This window comes from Amphibalanus amphitrite, unplaced genomic scaffold, assembly GCF_019059575.1.
Source record: "Amphibalanus amphitrite isolate SeventyFive unplaced genomic scaffold, NRLGWU_Aamphi_draft 001038F_arrow, whole genome shotgun sequence".
Lineage (NCBI taxonomy): Eukaryota > Metazoa > Arthropoda > Thecostraca > Balanomorpha > Balanidae > Amphibalanus > Amphibalanus amphitrite.
Genome location: NW_024882532.1, coordinates 126546 through 146967, shown reverse-complemented (window position 1 = coordinate 146967; position 20422 = coordinate 126546). Strand labels below are relative to the sequence as shown.

The 20422-nt window shown below is 54.6% G+C and overlaps 1 protein-coding gene across 3 annotated transcripts in view; it reads right to left on the bottom strand.

Moving 5' to 3' along the window:
* The window catches only part of LOC122369468 (titin homolog), a 142945-nt gene that overhangs the window by 94874 nt on the left and 27649 nt on the right, over nt 1-20422 (bottom strand). For all 3 annotated transcript variants that reach the window (XM_043344243.1, XM_043344244.1, XM_043344245.1), the window contains 2 exons: nt 19750-19938; nt 18364-18499 (listed from right to left, as the gene is read on the bottom strand). In XM_043344243.1, the coding sequence (XP_043200178.1) occupies nt 18364-18499; nt 19750-19938 (325 nt within the window). The remainder of the gene's footprint in view (nt 1-18363; nt 18500-19749; nt 19939-20422) is intronic.

The following is a 20422-nucleotide window of genomic DNA, read 5'->3' as shown; positions in this document are numbered from 1 at the left end:
GCGAATTTTTGCGATATCTCAAAAACGGCGGCGCGCAGCGCCGCCAAACTTTCAGTACCTTTTCTTACATCAATTTGACACCTTCCCTGAAAATTTGAGCGAAATCCGTCGGAAAATTTTTGAGAAATTGACGTTTTAGTGACGTCATGTTCGCCATTTTCGCCTCAAAAACGGCAAAAGTTCAAACGCCGCTAACATCTTCATTTTTAAAGGAATCAAGACGTAACAAAAAAGGTTATACGTAATTTTACTTTGTCTATCAAATGGTTATCTCGGTTTTTTGAAAATTTTGGATTTTGGCCTAAATTTTTTCAAAAAACTGATTTTTTTGGGAAAATCATTATAAAATCCAAAATTTTGAGTCTATCGAAAAAACCGGAATATATGTCAGAGAAGTGGTCTATGTGCACCTACATAGCAAATTTGAGAAAAATCGGTTCAAAAATGTGGGAATTATTCAAAATTTTATGACGTCACGACACACAAAATTTTTGAAAAATGACTTTTTTGGAAGTTCTAGACCTCGTACGGAAACAAAAATAGCACCATTCGATTCGCCGTGAAAAACTGCATCAGATAGACACCTTTTTAGGCCTTAACAACTAACTTCAAAATTTGACCTCACTTGACCTGACCTTGACCTGACCTCGACCTGAAATTCATCCAGAGGTGGTCCATATCACTTATTGAGTGTGCCTATTGAATTCTATGAGCAAAATGACCCATAAAACATGTGTCGCACATGCCCTTTTCTATATTTTGTTTTTTGGTGACCTGACCTGACCTGACCTGACCTTGACCTTGACCTCTGAATGATATTGTATGCAACGAATATTGTCTTGGTAGCCTAAGAACACGTTTTGGGCGATCAGTCTCAGTCCATGACTCCATTCTTCGGCAACTACGGTGCAAGGCCGATACTGTAGAAACTTGCAATTTGTACCCTTGACCTGACCTTGACCTTGACCTCAAACTTTAAATTAAGTACATGTTTTTAGTAGTTCGTGATGAGAGCTTTCGATTGGCGTTTGAATTTTCCAAATCGGACCATTAGTTCGGGAGATAACAGGGGGGGGGGTAAAATTTACCCCCCCCCCCCAGCCCCGCGCGTTCGGCTGGAGACCCCAGCCCCGCGCGGGTTAAGTGAGGATGCCGAATTGGGACAGCCGGGAGTGGGACGGACGGACGGACGATCGGGACAGCCGGGAGTGGGACGGACGGACGATCGGGACAGCCGGGAGTGGGACGGACGGACGATCGGGACAGCCGGGAGTGGGACGGACGGACGATCGGGACAGCCGGGAGTGGGACGGACGGACGATCGGGACAGCCGGGAGTGGGACGGACGGACGATCGGGACAGCCGGGAGTGGGACGGACGGACGATCGGGACAGCCGGGACGGACGGACACTGAGAGCGAACCCATGGGAACATATCTGCTCTGTCACATATGGGGACTACGCTCTGACATATCCGCACAGACCGCACGGATATCTGTCTGTATAACTTCTCAGAAAATGAAGCAGATGGAGTTGTCTGTACAAATTGGCATGGTAAGGTGTATAGTCGCGATACGAATATCATTTGATTTGGAGATGCTGCAGTTCCCGATAATCAATGCTGAAAAGTATTCGACTGATAATAGGTACGCATTATTTACGCAATAAAATCAACCGACCTAAAACATCTCAAGTAGGTACACCGAGCTAAGAACTAATGTTCTTTGTGGCCTTAACATATTTTAGTGCATAACATACAAAAAGCGTCTGCTTTGTACAATAGCATTCCTCAATAAAGTCTCGCCTACCAATTATCTTTGCAATGATCATCCTAATCAGCGATCAATATGTTTAGACGTTGATACAGAAAATGTCACTTTACTGAAACTATGCACTGCCATTTGAAAAGCATATATGAGGAGCACTATACATAGGTATATATAATGAGAAAATCAAGATATTTCATGAATATACCCGAGTACCAACCTTTCAGCGATGTAAATGACGAATAATTGGGAAACTTAAATGAAACAAAATATCTGACAAAGCTGAGAAAGAAAACGAGCCAGCCGAGCAACTTGATAAAATCGACAGTTATTTAAGTTTTAACCATTTCAAAATATTTGCTATCACAATATTTCTATGATTCATGGAGCCACGAAAATATGTAAGGTGAAACAATAAAATAGATATGGATCAACTGGTGTATTTATACTACGTAACTTGGACGTAATCTGACGTGACATTGACTTTCACCGGACTCTGACTTTGACGGAAAGTTCGTTTGCAGTTACGTACATATTTTAGTGTGAATCTAATAAATAAATTAATACAATAATTATTTGTGGGCTAGGGCGACGTGTCCTTTTAGGCCAGTCCGAAAGGTAGGTACCAAATTCGAAACGTCCTCGGGTGAAGTTCCGTCTCTTATCTGATCTCATAAATGCAGCAGAAAAATAAACATAACTTATATTGACTTTTGGAAACCAAAGCAATATAGGTAGGTACATAAGCTAGATCATCGAATAATTATTTTTCAATAGTACCAAACACTCTTAGTCAATGACGGCACAGGTCTAGGTGCACATGCACATGCAAAGTGTGTATCATGCCATCAACTTCCGACAAGATTTTGACACGTCGTGAAGCAGTTTAAAATTGCGCGGCGACCCGGCACCCTCCGCTGCTGCCGTGTGAGCAGGGGGGGGGAGGGTGAGCCAGGGTTCCCATGTGTGAGCACTCACCGGCCACGGTCCCCGCTCCTATAGTCTGCGCTCTGACAGCCACTAACCGCCGGTCTGCAGCGGCCGCCCGGCGCACACCTCCCCTGCACGGAGCACGGCGGCAACTGACTGGCCGAGCCGGAGCCGCCGCGCCGGTCGCGCCCGCCGACCTCCCGCGCCCCTCTGCCCCGGCGCCGCTCTCTCCCGAGTCCCGGCAGCGGCGGCGCGGTGCGTGCCGCATGGCAGAGAGCTGCCGCGGTGACGCCAGGATGAGCACCATCTCCGAATGGGTGAACAGTGGCACTGGCCTACCAGTACGAGCCAACTGAGCTGTGGCACGGCCTCCCAGCTGAACTGTGGTATGGCCTCCCAAGTCGTCCCAGCTGAACTGTGGAGCCGGTCTCCCAGCTGAACTGTGGCACCCGCCTCCCAGCTGAACTGTTTCACCGGTCTCCCCAATAGCTGTAAAGGTCGGCCGCCGACTGGACCACGAGCGAGGCTCATCAGTGCAATACTGCCTTCCTGTAACTATATATATTTCGTCAGCAGAATGGCTCTACTGGATCCTTGGAGGAGTCAATTGCCTTATTTAGGAAAGCATGATCACCCGCTGGTCGGGCCAACAGCTATTTATATTTAAGTTACGCACACAAATCAAAATGATCAGCGAAATGCTCCAAACAATAATATCTTTATATCTTTTTGCAAAACATGTCAATTCTGAAAACTGATCAACTCTGTACTCAGCACTGATGCCACCTTTGCTGGACTCAACCAAATACATTCCATCTTGCTACTATGGTGGTCAGGACGATACGATGCGACTGCAATTACGATTGTCTGATGAGCGCGACGGCGCATACCAACGCACGAAAAACGCTCTTACATATTACTTACATATTCCAGTGTCAAGACAATTTCCGCATGTTCGTTCAATGCGCACGTACAATGTAAATTCGTGTCCAATTTAAAACAGAAAATGGAAGCGGTACCGTCTTTAGCCCGACGTCATGTTCACCGTTTCCGTGCATTCATCATCCAATCCCACTGCTCGAGTATGCCGGTCGCGGTCGATCGGGTAGGCAGTTCGGCCGCGAATGGTCTGCGAGTTTTCCGACCTTCGAGCTACCGTGGGGGGAGCTGTCCGGCTGGGCCCACCCGGGGCCGGGGCTCCGACCAAATCAGGAGCTGTCACTCCGCCGCCAAAGGAAGCGCGCAGAGACGCCAGCTAAATCCCGAACGGCACAATAGAGCGGCATCGGTCAGTGTCATCGGCCTATGGCTATCGATGGTCAATGGTCATAACCTCCAGGCCGCATATGTACTGTAGGGAGCACCGACAGTCGACCGAACTCGTGCCCCGACGGACCGGACCACGCACGGACCGGGCCGGACCACGCACGAACCGGGCCGGACAGCCCGCAGACCGCCAGTGGAGACCGGACAGCCCGCAGACCGCCAGTGGAGACCGGACAACCCGCAGACCGCCAGTGGAGACCGGACAGCCCGCAGACCGCCAGTGGAGACCGGACAGGCTGCAGACCGCACAGTGGAAACCGGACAGCCCGTAGACCGCCAGTGGAGACCGGACAGCCCGCAGACCGCCAGTGGAGACCGGACAGCTCGCAGACCGGACAGGAACACACGCCGCGGCCGCGCCGCCGGAGCTCGACGGAAGACCCACGGCGCGCGGAGCCGAGCAAGCCAGACCACCCGGGCACGTACCCGGCGGGCAGCAGCAGCAGCACCCAGTGCCGCGGCAGTGTGGCTCAGACGATACCCGCGGCACCCGAGAGACCACGGCAGGCCACCCCGCCACTCCGCCGCCACGGCCGGGTCGGGTCAGCGCCGCCGTCCAGAACGGAGCACAAACAAACAGAGGCACGTACACCAACACTCGCACCGGCTCAGTGAGGCGGGCGGCGGCGGGCAAACAGCCGACGCGCCGGGGCTCGAGAGCGGCGCCTTTCAGCGCGCGGGCGGAGGCGTCACACAGCAGCCGGTCGGCGGACAGCGCAGAGTGTACGGCGCCGATCTGCAAACGCACAGATGAAATGAATGTCGCACTGGAGAGGGTATAGCTATTCTCTGCAGCGAGATGAGCACGCCTCTGCGGCGGCTATGTTAATCTCCGCGCATTGAACCGGGACGGACAGGACGGCGCCGAGCGCTGTGCAGTGAATGGAGACCTGTGCAGTGTGCAGCAGTCACCAGGCTGGCGTCGGACACCCGCGCCCGCTCTCGTGCTCCGTCTCGCTGGAGACCATAGCCGTCCTGGCTCAAAGACTCGCGGCTCTGGGCGCACAAGCGGCCGATGTGATGACTATTGGTGCCAATCGGAATTTCTTTTCTTGGAATTCCAATTTTTGTCCAATTCCAATTTGGAATTTGGACGGAATTCTTAACATTTTTTTGGAAATTAATCGGAACACAAGGCCTTTAAAATTTAATATTTTAAAACGGAGGCCTTTAAAACGCTTTTAAACAGTTTTAAAATTTACGCAAAAAATGCAAAAATCGTTAAAAATTGGAAAAGCCCCCGCTTTGGACAAAATTGGAAATTTACTTGGCAATTTCTTGGAATTGGATCGGAATTGGAATTGAAATTTCATGAAATTGGCACCACTAGTGATGACCCAGTGACGCCCAGTGTGACGGCTCCGTGACGCCGAGTGTGACGGCTCCGTGACGCCGAGTGTGACGGCTCCGTGACGCCGCCCGGAGCGGCTGAATGGGGCGCCGCGCGCGTGTCATCGCCGCCGCTGCGGGCCGGCCGTCGCCCCATTGTGGCCGCCTGCCGCCCGGTCGGCTCTGGCAGCCTCCAGCCCGCGCCGCGCCGAGACGCCACTGTTACGCAAAGTTGTGGTAAACACCCACTGTTGGAGGAGACGGCATCGGCCAACAAGCAGCCGGTGATTGGATCGATGGCTCTGACTGGGAGGGTCGGGAGGCCGGGCGCCGTGTCCCCGAGCTGTCAGGAGCGCTGCCTCGACAGCGAGGAGCAGGGCTGCTGTCAGGAGCGCTGCCTCGACAGCAAGGAGCAGGGCTGCTGTCAGGAGCGCTGCCTCGACAGCGAGGAGCAGGGCTGCTGTCAGGAGTGCTGCCTCGACAGCACGGAGCAGGACTGCTGTCAGGAGCGCTGCCTCGACAGCACGGAGCGGGGCTGGGGGCTACGGTCAGGAGCGCTGCCTCGACAACACACAGGGAGGCCTGCTGCTTGTTGGTAGGTCGGCCGTGACGACACGTTCGGAGGACGCAGACTGCAGTAACTACCGTAACGTGGAACCCTTATCATCTACACTACTGAGACCAGGACTTCGTCGCTCAATGAGCCAGCTGATGGGCATACATAACTCACAGGACGCCTTCCGAAATAAGTAGGTAAGCCGTGTAGAGAAAAAAATGGATAAGCATAAAAAAGAAGTGTACCACCCGAAAAGCACGTCTTGGGGCCAGTTATTGTTTTGCTAGGTAGCCAAATACGCATTTTGCTTGTAGTGACAGTCTTATTGGTAAACAAAGATACAAATAGCAATTAAATAATGTTTTTTCACATGTGAAATCGACAGAGCACGTCACATCATACATGACATCTACCCATCGGATCATACTATTAATATACATTATAAGAAATAACCTATCATCTTGACCAATTTACTCTTGATTCATCCATGAAAAACGGTCGACCAGCACCTTTTCACATAGTTGACGGCGGAGAGCCCATTCTGCACGGAGTGCACTGGAATCAAGCTGTGATTACTACGAGGCGTTAATCGCAGACGGAGAACCTCAGCTGCTCCAGCCGCACTGCCGTAATGGGAAACAATCTGACATAATGGCACCCTGCAGGGCGAGTCTGCGACACCGCGGCGCGGCCATCTTTCACCGCGGGTCAACGAGGCACCGCGCGGTCACACAGAGTTTCACACAGCCCACAGCGAGTCCCACACGGTCCCACACCGGGTCCCACATATCCCGCCGAGTCCTACACGGTCCCACATCGGCACCCACACGGTCCCACACCGAGTCCCACACATCCCACCGAGTCCCACATATCCCACCGAGTCCCAAATATCCCACCGAGTCCCACATATCCCACCGAGTCCTACACGGTCCCACAACGAGTCCCACACAGCCCACCCGGTACTCCCTACCTATCCCAGCATCAGAGTCCCACACAGCCCACCGAGTTCCAAAAATCCCAGAATACCACAAATCCCACCGAGCTCTTCATACATACCCCGTCCAGTCTCAGATATCCTACCGAGGTTTGTGGGTGGCGCAGAGCCCTGGCGCAACCCATTTAACCGAGCTCTCGGCTCCACCTTCGGAAACGGTGACATCGACTCCACCCACCAACATATCACCGCAACTCTGACACAGGTATGCGTATTGCGTATGTAGGGAGAGTTACTCACATAATGCGTAAGTGCTCTGTGGGATCTGCACGTTTACTGTATGCCTGGCCTATTCAAATACATTAGCCAGAGGGGTGTGGTAATAACTGGTGTAAGCAAATTGACCACGGTCAAAAATGCATTACCAGAATGCACTTAAGCCAACATTTTGGGATGGTCTCGTTCCTAAGTCGGCTAAGAGCTTCGGTCCAGAAAATAAATTTATCGTTGGCATACAGTAAAATACATACCAAACTCGGCCGGTGATAAATTTTCAAGACCTCAGTCCTTACTGATTTTTGAACTCGGCCTTCGGCCTCGTTCAAAAATCCAGTAAGGACCTCGGTCTTGAAAATTTATTTACACCGGCCTCGTTCAGTATTATATAATCCTGTTGGTAAAATGACAAAAGTTCACACTTCTTATCCACGTTACATAAAATCCAGTTAACAAAGCGTTTGTGTTATGATACGGCGGCGGCATGCAAGCGAATGGCGTGCAGAGCTTAGTTCACTTGTACCTAATGAGTAATGACCCGCTGCCGAACAGCCATCCTGGCTGGTGGCGGGTCAGCTCACCCGTCCGCCCGTGTTGCATCATAAGCCACCTAATTCCCGGCCGGCCGGCGCCGGCGCCCGCCGCGCCTGCGCCGCAATTGGCGGCGTTTGGTGTGATCGCGGCGCGGCGGCGGCAGACGCGGCGCGGGGTCACGGCCGGGTCACGGCCCACTCCCGGCGCGGCGCTCTGCCATCTCCCAGCCGCCCCTTGGACAGACCCACGGTGGAACACGGCCAGCAGGAGCCGCGCCGTGGCGGCTACCCTTCTGACCAGCGGAGAACAGCAGTCTGTCCCGTGGGGAACCAATCCTCCCGCGGCGAGCCAATCCATCTCCTGTCCAGTCGAGAGGAACCAGTCTGAACCGGGCCGCGGGCGAACCACGATCAGACTCCATAGAGAGATCGCTTCTGGTAGTTAACGGTAATTTTTTCGCCAGCGCATCATCTGTTGATGCTTTATTTCCGGTCAGATTAGTTTAGCTTTGCAGCAGACGAATGGGGCCCCGGCGCCATATGAGCAGTGTTTTGCGGTGTGCTTATGTGTATCCGAGGGGCACGGGCATGATAATTGGTCCCGGAGCAGTCTGTCGACCAGAGGGCCGTGTCAAAAGCAGACCCAGTGCACCCATCTCTGTGACTGAGGACCGGCCGTCCCCAGGGCAGCGGAGCCGCGCTCCAGAGCCCGGGGAGCGCCGTGAGCCGTCCTTGGCTCGGCCCATCGGGCATTGTCTTCGCTATGGCCATACATGGCTGCACCGATACGGCCGTCTGATAGGACTCATGGGAGACTCGGGAGAGACGGAGACTCGGGAGAGACGAGAGACCAGGGAGAGAAGGAGAGACCAGGGAGAGGGGGAGACACGGGAGACGCGGGAGACAGCGCCGCACTACTGCTAGTCCGGGCCGGAACAGGCCCGCACCGAACTCTGAATACCACCGCCTGCCTCGATCCTCGGCCGGAAATGATGCATCCGGTCCGCATCAGCTACCCTGCCGAGCCCTCAGCAGTTGCGCCGAGCCATCCGCAGCCCTGCCGAGCTCCCAGAAGCCGTGCCTGTCTCGTCCCTTTGCCATCACGCGCTCGCTGATCCCATCCCGTACCGATCTGTGGATGGCGGGGTGGTGTGGTCACTGTTCATGTTCTGTGGCGGAGTGGGTACCCACTGAGGATGTGGAGTGTGGACTGCCAGGTGTGCTCTGGGCGGCAGGCGGCCGACACAGAGCGTGCTGTCAGTCAGCTCCGGCAGGTCGGGTCAGCCGGCTCCGGCAGGTCGGGTCAGTCGGCTCCGGCAGGTCAGGTCTGGCCGGCAGGTCAGTGGGTTCCGGTAGGTCAGGTATATGGGTTCCGGTAGGTCAGGTCAGGCCAGCCGGCCGACCGCGCAGACGCGGCGGTATACCGGCATCCGGGTGCCGCAGTTGGGTATCCGGGTGTTACCGGGGTGTGGAATCCCGCTATCCGGGTGTTACCGGGGTGTGAGAGACGCTCCAAAGGTGAGACAAGTCCGGCCGCGCCGCCCCTGACCCCGATACGCCGCGCTCATCCAACGAACATGGCGCCGCCTAAATGAACGCCGAGAAATAGGCGCAGCCAGTCAGAACGAGTCTAAAATAAAGAATGAAACAAAAATACATGAATATTTAGTGATCCGCTGTACATTAAACCAGCACATTAAGCGCCCACTTTTGTATACTTCAGTGATTTTATCACGAGCAACGGGTTTTTCACATTCCGAAACAAAAATAAGAATATCCAGCAGGTATAGGAACGTAGAGGAGAATGGGCTAAATTGGACGGATGGGGTAAATTGGCCGTCCACACTTTTCCAATGATGCAAGCAAGTGAATGAAATTATTCTCGTACCTATCCATTTGTCACTTGTACTTTCACCATGCGGTAAAGAGAAAAAATGCCCCTTGTAAGTTTCTGCGAAATAAGAATAATAAGCCGACGGCAGTTCTGATGGCTCGGCGCGGAACCCCTTTCCATCGGTGATGATGGAGAGAGCGCCGGCAGCAGATATCGTCGCATTCTCTACCTATTCATCTGCGCATTATATGTGCGTACGTACCTACGTGAATGGTGAATTGCACCATCCGGTGACGAAGAAACGCCTAGCTAGGTTTTACTTATTCCCGTTTTTTTTTTTTTGTCATCTTGAGCCCTTTAACGCAAATTAAACACAGTTGTTAATGTTTAAGCACGTTTGAACGGCTCGACTGTTATTGCCGATCTTTAAGCGCGAATTGCTGATAGGTCAACAGCACATCAAACCTTCTGATCGCAAGTCGTAATGAATATTATCTGCGGACGGTAATTGCGGCGCGCGTCACACACAAGAGGAGCGCCGATGCCAGTGTGACGGCTGGCCGCGGCTCGACGCCCGGCCGCTGGCGGCCCGTCATTGTTCAATCGGGTCACGTGGGGAGAAATCCCCGCCGCCTGATAACAATGGTGACCAATTCGGCGCTCCGCCACGGAGCGGCGCGCCACATCGTTAGCAGCTGTAGTGGCGGCTCGAGCGGCGCGGCCTGCGTGACCGCGCCGGCCGCCGGGGACCCGCCGCCACAGATGGGTCGCCGATAATTACTGGTGACACAGCCGTGAATGTGAATAGTGAGACCTCGCTGGCGCCCGGCCACCGCGGCGAGAACGGCCACTCGGGCCGCCAGTTAGACGCGTCATGCCGCGTGATTTGTCCATTCTGTCTCCGTCTCATAGAGACAATCGGGGCACCTGCGCTGCAGCCGAGACTGATGATGTCTCTGTAAGGATTCGAGCCGACACGCTAAAGAGTTCTAACAAAGCAACGAAAAGGCATAGTAGTATTCGGTATAGCAAATATTCGTACCCCGAATTTCTCATCGCCAGCTTCTGTTTATGCGGCGTGATTCAGTAACTGCTTGTCTTGTCCCGGACCACTTAACCCTCGCCCGTAAACGGCGATCTGCCACCTTCGCCCATGCAGGGGGGGGGGGTTGGTGCGAACCCCCTTGGCGTTTGAAAACGGAGCGTCGTAGAGCTTAGCGGAAAAGACCAACGGATTACTCTCGCCGAGATCTCGCGATTGGTGGTATATTTTTTGGTCCTAGGTCATTATTTGACCTACTTTTGACCAGTCAAAGGTCAAATTTTCGGAAAAATAGACTTTTTTCAAATTTCCGCGGCGATTGCGGCAAAACGGTGGGAGATATCGACTTGAAACCTTCACTATCGTGTTCCTTGATCAATTATCTATCGTTTGGAATGTATTTCGTTTCCCTAGCTCTAAAAATGGCGCGTTGGGAGCGCCGGAAGTCGGCAAGGTCACAGTCGGCGGCAGAAATTCGAAAAATCAAAATTTAAATTTTTGAAATCTGATTGTATTTTTGGATTTGGGAGGTCCATTTGCTCCCTATAGAAGCTAATATTGCTGCATATTCCCATTGAGGTGACAAGAATTAGCAAAATAGTGGTTCGGGCGCTTTTCAAAAATAGTACCGGACGCTGTTCCTCTTGTGACGTCATAGCTCCGTGACCTGACCTGACCCGGTCAAGTTTCTTATACCATATGATAGCCAATACTTGCCCCAACATGCATGGGAAGTTTCATCACGATCCATCAACCGATGTCCGTACCACCGGCAGGAAACCTCGGGCGTTGGCACTCAGTTTGTGAAAATCCGGCCGGAGGCTGTTCCCTTTGTGACGTCATAACTCCGTGACCTGACATGACCCGGTCAATTTTTTTTTATCAAAAGATGCGCAAGGTTTGCCCCATAAGGTACCCAAAATTTGGCGGCGCTGCGCGCCGCCGTTTTTGCACTATTTCCGAAAAACCTCAGGGGGGGTTGCACCAACCCCCCCTACATGGGCGAGGGTTAAGCTTCTTTCTCCACGTTCGCTCTAATACTGCTGCCGTTGTGTATGTATGGGGGAGGGGGAATGTATATGTCCGCTGCGGTGACCGGCGACGGGTTGGACGGGTGTGAGCGCCCGCAGCGGCGGCACGTCTGATGTGCGTGACACAGTCGCGCCGGCCCCCTTTGGAACATCTCCGAGCCCTTACTACTGAGAGGCCGCCGGCGCCGCCGCTATAGAACCTGCAGCCTCCTTCCAATGCCGCCTTCCCGTTGAATGGACACCCGATACAGCCAGATAAACACGTGAGTGGGCACGCCGCCGGCAGAGGTCTGGGTGCGAGGCCGGTGTGATGTCCACCAGCACAGGAATTCGCACGGGTGCCGGAGCCCCTCACCCCTCCCCCTCTCTGGATCCACCTCTAGTAAATGTAGGAGGCAGGTGCATGTTTTAGGTAAGCTAAGAAAGCTAAGAACGCTTCACACGAATCAGCAAGAAAAGGGTGCGAAGTGTACACATTCTACTCTGAGGTCTGTACTCTGCTCTGATGAGAGGACGAGACAGAGTGGGCAGAGGACGCGAGACTCGTGTGAGAGGGCGTCGTCTACTGCCATTGACTGTGTGCGGCGCACATCCACCGATGACGCACGGTGACATCGCTCCGGACCTCGCCCGGCGATGGTGTCAGCGTTTGCTGCCGGAGGACCGGCGCGCTGTGGCGGCAGCGGCGGCACACCCACAGAGGAGCGCGGGTCACCACATTGGAGCAGTGGCGGTACACCAAGAGCGGGGCAGGTCACCACTGTGGGGCGGGTCACCGCTGTGGGGCGGGTCACCACAGTGGAGCGGGTCACCACAGTGGAGCGAACCACCACAGTGGAGCGGGCCACAGCTGTGGCGGCAGCGGCGGCACACCCACAGAGGAGCGGGCCACCACAGTGGAGCGGCGGCGGTACACCAAGAGCGGGGCAGGTCACCGCTGTGGAGCGGGTCACCACAGCAGAGCAGCGGCGGTACACCTTCAGCGGAGTGGGTCACAAAGTCGCCAACGGGCGGCGCTGGTGACCTCAGAGGCCCGCCTCCTCGATCCCTCGGACTGAGCTCAAGCTGAGAACCGTGTGATAATTTGGGCAGTGGGTAGGTGCCGGGCTGCACACTATAGAGCGCCGAGGAAGGCGCGTCGTTTCAGCGCGGACTTGAAGCCAGTTAGTAGCCTCCGGTCTCCGGAAGTCTTTTTGTTTACAAACAGTCATTATGACCGACTTCGTGAGGCCTGCCATCCTCTGGAGCACGTATATTGAAATAATTAAACGTGAGCTGGTTTTGATCTTGCCCTCTGACCTTGTGAATTGACCTGATGTCGAATATTGTAGACACTAATTCAGAATCGGCTCGTTGAGACCTTTCGTTTGACAACATTTTGTTTTCGTAGTTTTCTTATGTACGGAGTTAGACAGGGGAAAACGCCCCCCACCCCCCACCCAACCGGGTCCGGGTGTTTGACTTTACCCCAGGGTACGGCCGGATTATCTAGTATAATTCGAAAACAGAACAATATTGGGAATGCTTTGTAATATCAAAAAGAGAAGTAGAACGATATGCATTGAATTACCTTGAAGGGAATAACGCCCAAATTGTAACATTCAGCTATTAGGTACAAACATGGGCAGACCCGTCAAGTCCCCAACTCGAACATTTTGTCTTTTTCTACATTCAGGATGGGCGCCTTCAATCACTGCTCAGAGAAAACTCATAGGGCTGTCCATATCTCGTTATCATCCCATTTTTCAGCCAACATTTTTGCTTTGTTTACATGTATCGCCTTCCATCAGTGACGTTCGAGTTCTCAGACGATGGCCACACGCTGATAAGTTGTCTGTGTTTCCGCGTCACTTTTGGAGTGACCAAGGTAGAGCGCCGCCCGTAACAGGTCAGCCGCGACCGCAGCGCCTCCCCTGCCGTGCGCCGCTCCTCCCACGGCACACAGCAAAAAACCTTCACCGGGTGGCAGCAAACAGATTAGTTAGGGGCGTTAAATTGCAGTGCCATTCAGCTGCATCTTTCTATACTGCGCTCAGTGAACGCTGGCGTCGATTGTCAAAAACCTGCCAGCTATTGGCGTTTTTACCGGTTCGGATGGCCGAGGGGGCCGTGACCCGGTGCGCGCTCCATCGTGACCATTTCATCACCACAGGACGCTTTTTAGAGGCGAAACTGGCGTCTAATGAATGCTTCACGTCACTCACGGCGGCTGAATTGTGTTCACACCCGCCGCAGCGGCGCAGGGAGCGGCCAGGCGGCGGTATTGGGAGGCGTCCGCACCAGACCGTACAATACAATTTACCGATGACTAGTAAATTGCAGTAAAACCAATCACAAACTGTTGTAAAGTCGTTATACGTGCTTATAAGTGTAGAATGTAAGTCAGGAGCACTTTCACCAAAAGACGCATTGAATTGTGTGCCCAATTTAATATGGTCTTCCTTCGGCAGCTATAACACAGGTTCACGCCTATGGCCAGCGCACGCCGCCCCCCCCCCCCCCCTGTTACTGCCGATACAAGTCCGTCTACACATGTCTCATCTCACCGTCTGGGAGGAGGCTATTCGTCTCGAGAAATCAGATCGGTTAATATTATTAATTTATTTTCATTCTTATTGTTCTTTTTTGGTCGAAATAAGAATACCTACCACGCATGTAGTGAGAGAGGACTGCGCTGAAAGACCTCTTCTCAATGCGTTAAAGGTATATTCTAATTTCACCACATCCGAGAGTAAGGTCAGTAGACCGGAGTGGTACGCTCCTACGGACTAGTGGGCACGGGACGTCACGGTCAGGAGGCCAGAGTGGTACAGTCCGGATAGTGGGAACGGCCGGCAGGCCGGAGTGGTACAGTCCGGATAGTGGGTACGCTCAGGAGGCCAGAGTGGTACAGTACGGTCAGCAGATCAGAGTGGTACGGTCCAGATAGTGGGTACGGCCAGGAGGCCGGAGTGGTGCGGTCCGGTCAGCAGGCCGGAGAGTGGGTACAGCCGGCAGGCCTCTGGTGAGAGATCGCTGGACTCCTCGCGGCTTCAGCGTCCCTCTGACTCATTAACATAAATATCGGATGTATAATAACATCCACCTGCAGGCACGTGCTCAGTAATCATTGGGCTTCTTGCACCGAGTGCTTCTTCGCCGCCAGTGATCGCAATTTTCTCGCCGATTTTTCCAAAGTGTTTATGTATGAGCGTCCGCCATCTGTCAATCATAATGTGAGGTTTATTTCAATCCTGGAATTCAATCGCGTGCATGTGAGCACTTAAGCTTAGTAAGTGATTAGGCATCAAGCAATGAGTCACACGATGTCTTATTGCAGGTAATTGGCGACTTTTATGGGCGTTTATATTCATATGGTGCTATTTAGACATTCATATCGCCTAAATATAGGTGAGGCATGAAGGTATATATGCCCCGCGTCCCTGAATGTTCCTCAGTTCGAGAAAATGCCCGCATTGTAGGCGTTTTATGGCAGCAACTGGCATACATCAGATACCTGGATATAGTATTTAGTAAGAACCAAGAAGATATCATGGTTCATCGTAACGGGTCTCATTGTCTTCACGCATCAGTCGTGCAGGGCACGCGCGCTTCATGGCGACTTACTTTCCTATGTACCGGCAAACAGCAGGTCGGTTAGGCTGCACACGGAGGCCGTACCGCGCGCGTCTGCCGACCGCCGTCCTGGCTTACAGACGGTGTACCGCCCTCAGTGGGACGGGGCCGGCCCACGGACCCCCAGGTCCTTCAGTATCGGCCCGGGGCCGACCCCAGATCCTGTCCCGGAGCACTGGCTCGCAGCGGCCCCGGGCGCCCCTCCGGCACCCAGCCCTGACAAACAGTGCACCATCACCCCCGCAACAGGACAAAGCCCTCGGAAACACCCGAACGAACGCCCTCCGGTCGCCGCCCCACGCACGGACTTGAAAAAGCCGCTCCAGCCCAAGTGATAGCTGGCATAGCTCAGCCTGACGACTGTCCAAAGACAATGAGCTGGCCCCTGTCCGAGCCATTTGCCAGCGACAGCGGCCAACGTCGGAGACAACGCGAGACACGAACGTGCGGCGTAGGACACACGTGGCACGTGGGCACGGAACGTGCTGGCGAGACAACGACGCGTTAGACGCTCATGTAAAACTTTAAACCAATGTGACGTGAGAGAAACGCCCACAAGGATTGTAGCGCTTTAGAACTGAAAGTGAATGTGGTATATTATACAAATGCGAATGTAAAGGTGCTTCACTACTTTTCTCTGTCCAAACAATGACAGACGTAGAACGGAAAGTGCACAATGCACGCGGTGTCCTCAGATGCAGACATTTCCCTACATACGCTGAACAGGGAGCTACACCTAAGACTCGCTGTTGACGAGGGACGGGGCGCAGATAATCGAGCCAGTGATATATGCGACTGCGGTGCTTATTCACGGCTCACTGCCGACTGCCGTACATACGTCACGACCTGTAGTGGCCCACCCAGCCGCCCCGGGGAGCGGCCGCCGTTGAGCTAGGGTGACGCCGCCTGGCAGACGCCCATAGTCCATTCTATCCAGGGCATGGCCCGCTCGACAGACGCCCCTATCCGGCCATCATCCTATCCAGAAGGTCCCGCTCGGCAGACGCCCAAATCCCATACTATCCAGGGCATAGCCCGCTCGGCAGACGCCCACATCCCATCCTACCCATTGGGCCCCTCGGCAGACGCCCAGACCACATCCCATCCTATCCATGGACGCGCCCGCTCGGCAGACGCCCCTACCCTGCACCCTACTCACAGCTCAGGGCAGGACACGCTCGGCAGCATCCTGTGCCCTGCTGCAGGACCCAGTCCCGAGGTCGGACCCAGTCCCGAGGTCGGACCCAGCCCCGAGGTCGGACCCCGCCCCGAGGTCGGACCCAGCCCCGAGGTCGGACCCAGCCCAGAGGTCGGACCCAGCCAACACTGGCCGACGCTGATGCTATTTAGGCGTCGACTATTAGATCTCATCTGCCGGCTGGAGGTTTATGGGCAGATTCAAAATACAACCGACAGCTGATTTATCAAACGGCTAAAATGGATGTCAATGCATATGTTTGCAATAAAGAGTCTTGCAGTAAACAAATAATTGCAAAGCCGAGGCCAGTAAATGTGTTGCTGACAGCGTTTAACCCGCGCACCGACGGGGGTCTGCGCCAACTTAGTACCGACGGGGGGGGGGCGGATGACCGCCCCCCCCCCTGAGATCTCGAGAACGAAGCAAGATAGCGACAAGCGGTAAACGGCATCGGATACGCACGGACAAGGTCTACAATTTTTACTAAGGTCATTTTCAGGTCAGGTCAAAGATGACGTCACAGGGGTCGAAAAAGTCAAAATGGCGGCGCTAGATATGGAGAGGGTTTTTCTCGAATAACTTTCGAAGTAGTCAAGATAGGAACAAACTAAGGGCATCATCGTGATCCTCTCGTCAATCCGCATCGAATGATATATATGTTGACCTCGAAAGGTCAAGGTCAAAGGTTGACCTCAGGTCACGTGACCTCGAGGTCGTCATGTATATCATTCGATGCGTCTTGACGAGCTGAACACAATGAGACCATCCGCGCGGCTGTATCTTGTTCCTGTAAGGAGTTATTGGCAAAAAACCTTTGGTGACCTTTGATGACGTCACATGACCTTACAGCTGCCCAACAGCAAAACAGACCTCAAGGTAGTGAAGGTTGATCGCATGTGAAGTCATGTATGGTATATGGGGCCATTCCGACCCGTTTTAGTGGTAAAAACAGGGAGTTGATTTTTCCCCCATTGACTTATAATGGGGAGGTCGCGAAATTGACCTGACCTTAGGTCACCGACATCAAAATTCCGAGATATACAAATTGTAGCTACTAATGACCTAATAACATCCTGCGACTTTCAAAGGCCTCCGACATCTACTGTAGCTCTGGCACGGTGACAAAGTTGCAAAAAAGTGACTTGAGGTTGGGTCATTCAAAGTGACCTGGTGACCTGACCTTAAAAGTTAAGAGGTTCAAACTTGCACACCATGTGTAAAATTGATGAGAGAATAGTCATACCAAATTTCGCGGCGCTACGCGCCGCGGTTTTCCCGCTATCCGCGAAAAACCTCAGGGGGGGCGGATATCCGCCCCCCCCGTCGGTGCGCGGGTTAATTAGTTGCATATGGCGATGAACTATTCCGGCTGTCCAGTAAACATGTAGCGGTCAGCTGTCTGGACGACAGGACGACAGGTGACCCTCAACGTTCAACTGATGGCTGAACCCTTAACCCTCTGAATGCGCTGATGCCCCGGGGCGTCAGGGGGCGTGCGGTGAAGCTTAGGGCGGCACGTGTCGCACGAGAGAGGCAGCCGCCCCAACCGAGCTGGCGCGCTCCGTGGCCGCATCGGTACCGTGGCGAAACACCGACGGAGTGGGCTGCAGACTGCAGAGCCCCCGTTCGGCCTTACGGCGGAGTGGGCTGCAGAGCGTCCGGTCGACCTCACGGCGGAGTTGGCCGACAGCTTGAACAGCTGCAGGGGCCTGAGGGGCGCTACATTGACCTGTGGGGCGCTGCAGTCGACTGTGCGGAACTGCAGGGGACTGTGGGGCGCTGCGGAGACCTGTGGGGCAGTTATGGACACCAGTTGACTCCAGCCCTCTCCCTGTCGGGTGACCCGTGTGGCCTGTTGTCAGGTGACCGGTGTGACCCGCTCGGGCGGGACTGACCCGCTCGGGCGGAACTGACCCGTGCGGTCGGGACTGACCCGCTCGGGCGGGACTGAACTGTGCGGGCGGGACTGACCCGCTCGCTCGGGCGGGACTGACCTGTGCGGGCTCCTGCCGGTGCCAGCTGACCTCCGGGGCCGGGTCGCCGACCACCTCACAGGTCACCGTCACCGAGTCGCCCTCCAGCACGTGAGAGGACACCGGGTCACGCACAAAGCAGGGCGCCTCCACCGGCCTGAAACACACACAGCAGACCATAGTGACAGCAGTGGACCAGAGCAGAGCCGCAGAGACATCAGCAGCCGTCAGTAGTTCATAGCAATAGCAGTCGGAGAGATCCGAACCAGTCATCCCAAACTCTGTCCCGACGGAGGGCAGAAATGGCCTACTGAAGTGAATCAGTTTCACATGCTGGGTGAAACTGATCCACTTTAAAGTGCGGCATGCCATGCGAACCAAAACCGAACACCTAGCCGATAGCTATGGCTGAACAGCAGTGAGCGTCTATAATCGTCCTGGCAAAGCCTACTTTTCTGCGCAGAGCAGACAGCCCTGTCGAACGCCAGAGCGCAAACCAGCTCTTCATAACCGTTCAGTGTTCGTTTTAACCGCTGACACAAGCCATTTCATTTTCGGCCGATCGGCACCTGACCGCTATTCTGAGCGGCGGCGCACACGCGCGACCGGCCTCTAATTACGCCCGCGGCCCCTCTGCAGCTGGCTCGGACCGGCCGCGGCTCTGCACGCGCTCCGGTCGTGCGCCGCAATCGTCCCCGGACGGAGGTGCGTGAGTTCCATCAGGGGCCGCCGGTGAGCCATAGCGCCAGCCGCGGGCCGGGCCGGGCCGGGGCGGGCCGGTCGGCCGTCACCTCAGAGCGCACCATACCGCCAGACACACGGCGGGCGGGCAGGCAGAGCGGATCAGCGTGTCAGCTCCAGTACAGATTAGTACTGAGTAACGGCGCCGGTCAGCGGAGCCGGCGGGCTTCGTCTCGGGTCTGCGATGAATTTGCACCGACATAGTGCATTCGAGTGCACAGTGTACCTACTTACTGCCTACCGACGACAGCGCAGAAAATGTTGTTTTTCCCATGTCCCTAGAAGTCGATACAGTTAGCTTTGCATGATTCCGAGACGGATGGACGTTTCCCCAGTCCCATGAGCCGATCTGGCTCTCCAGTTCCGTCGCACTCAGCAAGGGGAGTCCCTACCACCGGTACCCACCTGTCGGGGAGTGTCCACCCCTGCACTCACCGGACACGGAGTCCCCCGGCACTCACTCGTCGGGGGAGTCCCTACTCCCTGCACTCACCCGTCGGGGGAGTCATCCCTGCACTCACCCGTCGGGGAAGTCCAGCCCCTACTCCCTGCACTCACCCAAAGGGGGAGTCCAGTCCCCCCCCCCCGACACTCACCCGTCGGGGGAGTCGAGTCCCTACTCCCTTGCACTCACCCGTCGGGGGAGTCCCTACTCCCGGCACTCACCCGTCGGGGGAGTCCTGCACCACCAGCCGCGTGGCCGTCACCACGCTGCCCATCTCGTTGCTCATGGTGCACGAGTAGTTGCCGGCGTCGCCGTGAGAGGCGCTGCCGATGCGCAGCGTGGCCAGACCGTTTCCGTCCAGCGAGAGCGTCTGCCGGCGCGCGATTCGAACGCGCCGCCCGTCGCGGTGCCTGCGGGATGGAGGCACCGGCTGAGGTTAGGTGGGCGCACATCACACACTCAGCCGGCGGGGGACAGGGATAACGGTCAGCCATGGCAGGTGGTATCCAACGGGACCTACAATGGAAAAGACAGAGGCGGATCCAGCTCAGAGTTTTTTTTTTTGGGGGGGGGGGGGCAAACCATAATAATTTATCGATTCTTTCCATGCACCGTCCATAGGCGTAATGTTAAAATCATGCCGTTTGGGGGGGGCAAATGCCCATTTTGCCCCCCCCCCCCTGGATCCGCCACTGGGAAAAGACACGGTTATGTTCATCCTGGAAAAGGACTAGTCGCATTGTGAGAATAACTGAGGAAAAGAATAACACATTTTAGTGACAATAAAATTGGTGGACGTGAAACAAATACAATATTTACATGGGCGCTTACATTCCTAGGTGTTGCCAGCTTCTTGCAATGGATCAAATTTAACGAGGTAGTTTACTAGCATGA